Consider the following 6,467-nt stretch of genomic DNA (forward strand, 5'->3'; position numbering starts at 1 on the left):
GAATTAATAATAAAAATACGTTTTATTTACAAGTATTAAATTACTGTGTTCTTATTTATTACTGCCCTCGCCTCCTTTCTATTCACTATGAAATATAAAAATTCATAAGCCTCTTTAAAGATGTTACTTTCTTTCTAACAGTCTACCTATAGCGTATTAACTTATGCACATTCTAAATAATTTACATGATAGTATTGAACTTTATATTTTCCATCCTCCTCGAATCTGATAAAATATCCTTTATTACTGTGTAAATAAATTACACGATAGTTAGTTCTCGCTCACTTCGTCGCAGTAGAAAAATTCTAACCTCTTTCTCCAGCGCACACAACACTTGTTAGTACAGCAATTATACGCGTCGTTGAGAATATCTTTGGACAAAACTCTTTCAGAAGTGAAACATTGAAAATATAATGAGTGACGAGTAATTTGTATATTTATAGTAACTGTGTATCGGCGGCAATAGTTAATTGACGATGTAGGCGCGGATTGATTACAGGTTACTCGTCCCATAATCCAGCCGGAAAGGTTTCCTTTAATACGTGATACCGGTCATACGAAGGCTGAACCGGTATCACCGAGTGACATTTGAACGTAAAATGTCGGTGATAGCGGAGAGTATTCCAAACTATAAAAGCTGCATGCGATGGACGTGTGCTCGTCAGTAGGATATTGCACGCGATATCTGGAAACTCACGAACCGAGGTTAGACTGCGCATGCGTCGATCACATTATTTACAATTAATTGATTTTAATCTTTATCTTTACTGTGTCGTTCTTACGCTTATCCTATACTTAACATAATCGACGCGTTAATAAGACAGTTTAATTGAATTAACCACTGGTCAATGGGTAATCACTTAATTAGATTCATGATCAGTTTTAATACATTCATTCTTAATCGGCGAAAATGTATAGTGGAAAACTGCGACGTTCATAAATATTAGAATACCTGGTAGTTCGTATAGAATTTGTTGTGGAGTGGTGGATCAAATAATTGCACATCTCAGGTCTCTTTTATTATGTACAATAATTACTTGCTTGAACTATAAACTAACCATAACTTCGTTGCACTCATTATTCACGCGTTCACGCACTCGCACCGCGCACACTCGATCTTCCTCGGACGTCTCCGAAGATGCCCGAACATTAAGGGCTATTTACAAAAAGTAAAAATATACAGGTTTTCGCGCTATTAGATTCCAGTGGGTTTTCTCGCAAGTGGTAGCTTTGTGGGAAAAATAGAAAATAGAAAATACGATGGCTGGAATAGATTTGTTTAAATTTGAAATGATTTTCACATAATGACGGTACCACGAATTTTTTTCAATTGATAGCAATAATTGTTTTTATATTACATGAAAGTGGTTGCTAAGATAAGTTCAACGACCTAAAACGAACTGTTTACGAAGTGTTTAGCGTGACATAATCAATAATACGCTATTAGGATCTTATTTTTATGGTGGCACCTTAAATGGAAATAGACATTTCGAAGTTTTATGTAAAAATAGAAAAATGGGGAATATTCAAAATTTACAAATTAAAGTGCTATTCCTTGAATTTTACATTTAAACGTTGCAAGAAGGAAAAATATTTTAGACGTTAACATTTGTGTTATATAAATAATTGATAGCAATAATTTCTTTCAGAAATCGTTCCATCAAAATTTCCGTCATGTTCATCCGCTTGCTTTGCTTCTTGAGCCTCATGGTTATGGCGTTAGCTGCGGATACACCGATCGCCATAGTCAGACAGAGCCAAGACATCAGTCCGGACGGCAGTTTTTCCACGAAATGGGAAAGTGCCAATGGCATTACTTTCGAGGAGGAAGGTGTATTGAAGAATCGTGGCCAGAAGGACACCGAGGCCGAAGAAGTTCGTGGCTCGGCCTCGTGGACAGCGCCAGACGGGACAAAAGTCAATCTTGGCTGGCTGGCCAATGAAAACGGTGCCACTTTTCAGGGGGCGCATCTGCCAACACCGCCGCCTACGCAACCAATACCAGTTCTCATTCAACGTGCTCTTGACTGGATAGCGGCTAATCCCTCCAGAGATGAGAAGAATAGATTATAGTCTTGTACGACCATTTCATTTTCACTAAAACAACATCACGTAAACGAATCCACCGTGAGCTATCTTCTTCGAACGTTTCGAAGGACTTATTTCTACGAGATTTTCTCTTTATATAAGAATTTCACTTGGAATCGTTGAAATGTTTATTTTGCAAAATTAATGCAAAATTTTGGTTAAACGTTATATCGTAACAGTGCGAATATTGTAAAATTTTTAATGTACTTTGAAGATGCGATGTTTTGAAGAGAGTGTTTTGTAAGAATAAAAGTGAAGAAACTTAGACTACGTTTATATTACATGTTTATAGTCACTGATTAATTGCTCTGAAACCTGTATACCTATCTGATTTTATCAGTTAATTGCAATTGAAGTAGAAAGTTGTGTTGTAAGTAATACAAAAATATAGCTCGTCGAAAGAATTCCATGAATTTCAATAAAGTGCATGAACTTAAATAACTATGCACATTATACACGCTTAAGTAACTAGTGCATAGTGATCGGTTGAAGTTGGGAATATTTAATTACGTATAGTATGTAAAAGCGATATATTCGTACGTGTCATTTTTAAATGACTATTTGGTATGTTCCTTTGATTACTTTAGCATTGACAGTATTTTTCCTTGTGATTCGAGAAGGTGAAAAATTGAAAGGTAAACTAGGTATGATCAACTGGTGAGTGGCTCTTTAGAATTTTATATTAGGAGATTAGAGTGGGAAAATCGTTGAGAAACAGGTAGGAATGTGACATCATGGGATAACAAGTATTGACGAAAAGAAGAATAAAAAAAAAAAATGACTTATTTTCCTCAAGCTTATTCGTTAAATGGACAACAATATTTTGTGCTGTTACAGTAACTAAAATTTTTTAATTTACTACGGTAATCAAATTTTATAATTATAGCACCACTGACATTTTTAAGACCTTTGAAGTTTAGAAGAATAATTCGGCAGAGCCAATTGTGTCATTTTAAAGAGCATTGTAAATAATGAACTTCAGATGAAAAGCATTGAATTTGTCTGTATATCGAAATGAAACGGAAAAGAAATTTAGAATCGGTGCCAATTAAATATCTTTTTATTATTATATTTAGTTTCAAATAAATATTATTCTTTCACTTTTTTCATTATATACAATTTCTCATCATCCCCTTTCACATAATAATATTAAAACTTAAAAGTCATTACTTATAACCCCAAAATTCTTCAAAATTTTAGCGGTACCATAATTATGCTCCACAGTGCATACATAGTCATTGGCAAAATCGTTATTCTATCTGTGCAACTAATACTCATTTCTCAATAAATCATTTCTAAGATAATTTCAACATCTTCAAGTATCTTATATCTGTAACGTCTATATCTCGCGATTAATCTGTTCAATTTGAATGAGAAAATTCGTGCAATTCGTGACGAACGGGAAACTTGGAAGAAAAAGGGGGACGTCTTTATTGCAGGCTGTCGTGGTGCAGAAATCTCTGCGGAACAACACGTGAACTTCGCGCGCGATCTATTTACAGGCAAAATAGCGCACACGACAGGTGTGCAACGTGATAGTACGAAAGTCGAGGTCGAAGGTTGCCGTTGCGGCGAAGGAGACAGAGAAATATTGCATAAGTGTCAGAGTACGAAAGTTGCTTGTTGCAACAGCTGCATCGCCATTGTTGACGGCGGCGCGGCGTTGTCCTCGTCCCGTTAGATTACATACACACATCTTGGTTGAACGCGGAAAACCATTTGCTCGTGTAAATGGGACACACGTGTCATTACGCATATTTACAGATTATTTTGCTAAATTATTTGCACTGGTACACGGGGGAATGAGCATAGGCAGACCGCACGCTGTACCATGCGGAAACGGAGTTCCAGCGGAGTGTCATAATATTTCGCATAACCTGCGGCCGTTTTTGTTCGCGTTTCGAGGGAACGGAAGGGGACTTGAAAAATTGTGAATTGGTAAAATTTCTGTTTCGTCAATTGTAATAGTTTAGTTATTGACAATTAATTTAAACACCATCGTTCGTTTTCACTTTTTCCATGCGAAATTTTACCATCGTGATTCGGTTGTTGAAAACAACGTAATTAAGTTGTTAAGTTGTACAAAGGTATTTGATAAAAAAATCGACAATAAAATGGCTCGGTATTCTTTGCGTCATAGAACTGCAAGTAATATACTAGGTGGGAAAAATATTGGCGAAACGAAATAAGCAGTTATTTAATATTTTGAAAAATTGAAAAATGTACAAAAGATTTGCAAAGATCTACAAGTGGAAAAACAGAGTTATATATGCATATCATAAAACTGGTTACGCTATCAATGATTTCTTCTTTCAATGAATAGGTTTGAAGTGTATAATTGCTTTTCTTCAATTTTTTCCTGCCTTTTTTAACTTTAATTTTGGGAGTCAAAGGTCACTACAAGGTCATATTGTTGTACATCTTTGAATGTATTTTAATATCAACTACAGTGTGTATCTATATGCAAAGTAACAGCGGTGACCTTGAAAACTCCGAAAAAATGACCTTGGGACGAAAATATTCTTTGCGGAGTATTCGTCCTTTGATACCATTCAAATTGCACCTAAAATATATTTTGGTATCATCACAATTTATGGAGATACATACTTCGGTGGCTTCGTTTAAGTGGGACACCCTGTATATACAAAGTTACTATCTAATGATTAATTATGTCAATTTAATGAATTTGCTATCACTAGTGGTATATTTATTATCATTATTCACAAATTGTATGTAAAGTGAAATTGAAACAATAGAACTATAATTCAATGCTATAATACATTAGAATACACAGGGTGTCCTAGTTTTTTCTGATCAAACTTTGACGGTATATTCTGCACTTTTTCTTAGAAAGTATTACACCTAAAATAGGACTATCTTCAGATCAAAAATATAACATCAGTTTTGTGTTATGCTTGAATGTAATAATTTTTTGTCATCCAATCAACCCTTTCGTTGCTGCTGGCGCCTATGGGCGCTATGAAAATTTCCCCGCACTGTGCAGTTGGCGCCTCTTGGCGTACGTTCACCTTAATTTAATCCTCAATTTTATCCTTTACGCACTTTCATTTTAATTGAATAATACAAATTAAAAAAAAAATTATTAACGAATACTGAACCATTTTAATTCAATAATACAAATTTTTTAAAAATTATTCATAAATACTGAACCATTTTAATCTAATAAAACAAATTAAAAAGAAATTCATAAATACCGAACTGTTTAAATTTAATAAAACAAATTTAAAAAAAAATTATTAACGAATACTGAACCATTTTAATTCAACAAAACAAATTTCAAACGACACGCTCGAAACAGGAGATCTTGCCGCCACGATCGAAAATCTACTATCTGCGACTCGCGTTGCGTATCAAAATCTGCCGCAGCGAAAGGGTTAAACGAAGCAGCATAGAAAAAACTCTTACGCAAGAAACGTCGCTCATTTGCACGCGAAAATGAAACACTTGCGTAAAAAAAAAAAAAAAGAATTCCGTCACTTCAACCATAAGGAAATGCAACTAAAAGGTGAACAAGACCATATTGTCCGCGCGTGCTGCATCTTCGAATAAATTACCCGGGGACGGTCTTTTACGTCTACGATATCGCGATTGATTAACAATGGCAGAGCCACGTCTACAGCGAGCACGTGCTTAAATCGTTGTACTACGGCGTGCTGAAACTTTCTATCGTAAATCAGCGCGTACCCTAGAGAGCACGAATCAAACAAGAATGGATCAAGTTGCTCGAGAGAGGATCTTGCACACTTTCGGAGAATTTGTATCTCGTAGCTACGATCCTGCCCCGGCATCGTGGAATTATTTTGACGGAACAAACCTAGCTAATATGAATAATTGGAGCGGAATCGTAAATAATGACAGGGAAGTGTCAACAGAGGAGAAGGTAAGCCGAAGTTCGCGTGCATTTACAGCGTAACTCTGCAACCGTGGCTGACCTGTCCTGACCTACCCTTCCCTAAAGCGACTGGTAAACTAGACTTAATCCAATCTACGTTTATATTTGATCTGGCCAACAGTTTTGCCCAACCGGGACGAATTTCGGGGTCAAAGAATAAACACCACTTTGATATGAACTTACGGTGAAAGTTAATGTTGACAGTTCGACAGGCTTATTTTATGTGATTGAGAGGTAAATTGTTGCAGTAATTAAAGCGTCGAATCGTGTATGAAGCGATTGCATAATTGGAAGAACACGGTATGATAGATTTTGAAAAAAATGTAAAATTGAGTATAACGTTAATTTTCATTGTGGAGTAATTCTCTCGAAAGTGAAAGTTAGATTGAAAATTATCAACCCTTTGCGGTGGTATTTTGCTTCGACATGGGTGCTGAGCTGGTCGAAATTAATTTTCACTGGATGA

The 6,467-nt window shown here is 35.7% G+C and overlaps 1 protein-coding gene across 1 annotated transcript; it reads left to right on the forward strand.

The window, feature by feature from the left end:
• The first annotated feature begins 1,674 nt into the window (after positions 1 to 1,674).
• Positions 1,675 to 2,073, forward strand: LOC108574619 (endocuticle structural glycoprotein SgAbd-8-like). Its single transcript, XM_017937239.1, has one exon. It carries the CDS (start codon positions 1,675 to 1,677, stop codon positions 2,071 to 2,073), a length of 399 nt encoding a protein of 132 aa, XP_017792728.1.
• The last annotated feature ends 4,394 nt before the right edge of the window (positions 2,074 to 6,467 follow it).

The sequence above is a fragment of the Habropoda laboriosa genome, unplaced genomic scaffold, assembly GCF_001263275.1.
Source record: "Habropoda laboriosa isolate 0110345459 unplaced genomic scaffold, ASM126327v1 scaffold175, whole genome shotgun sequence".
NCBI classification, from domain to species: domain Eukaryota; kingdom Metazoa; phylum Arthropoda; class Insecta; order Hymenoptera; family Apidae; genus Habropoda; species Habropoda laboriosa.

What these genes read in the sequence shown, in the direction of transcription:
- LOC108574619 (XM_017937239.1), top strand. Translation starts at nt 1,675, where the DNA reads ATGTTCATCCGCTTGCTTTGCTTCTTGAGCCTCATGGTTATGGCGTTA.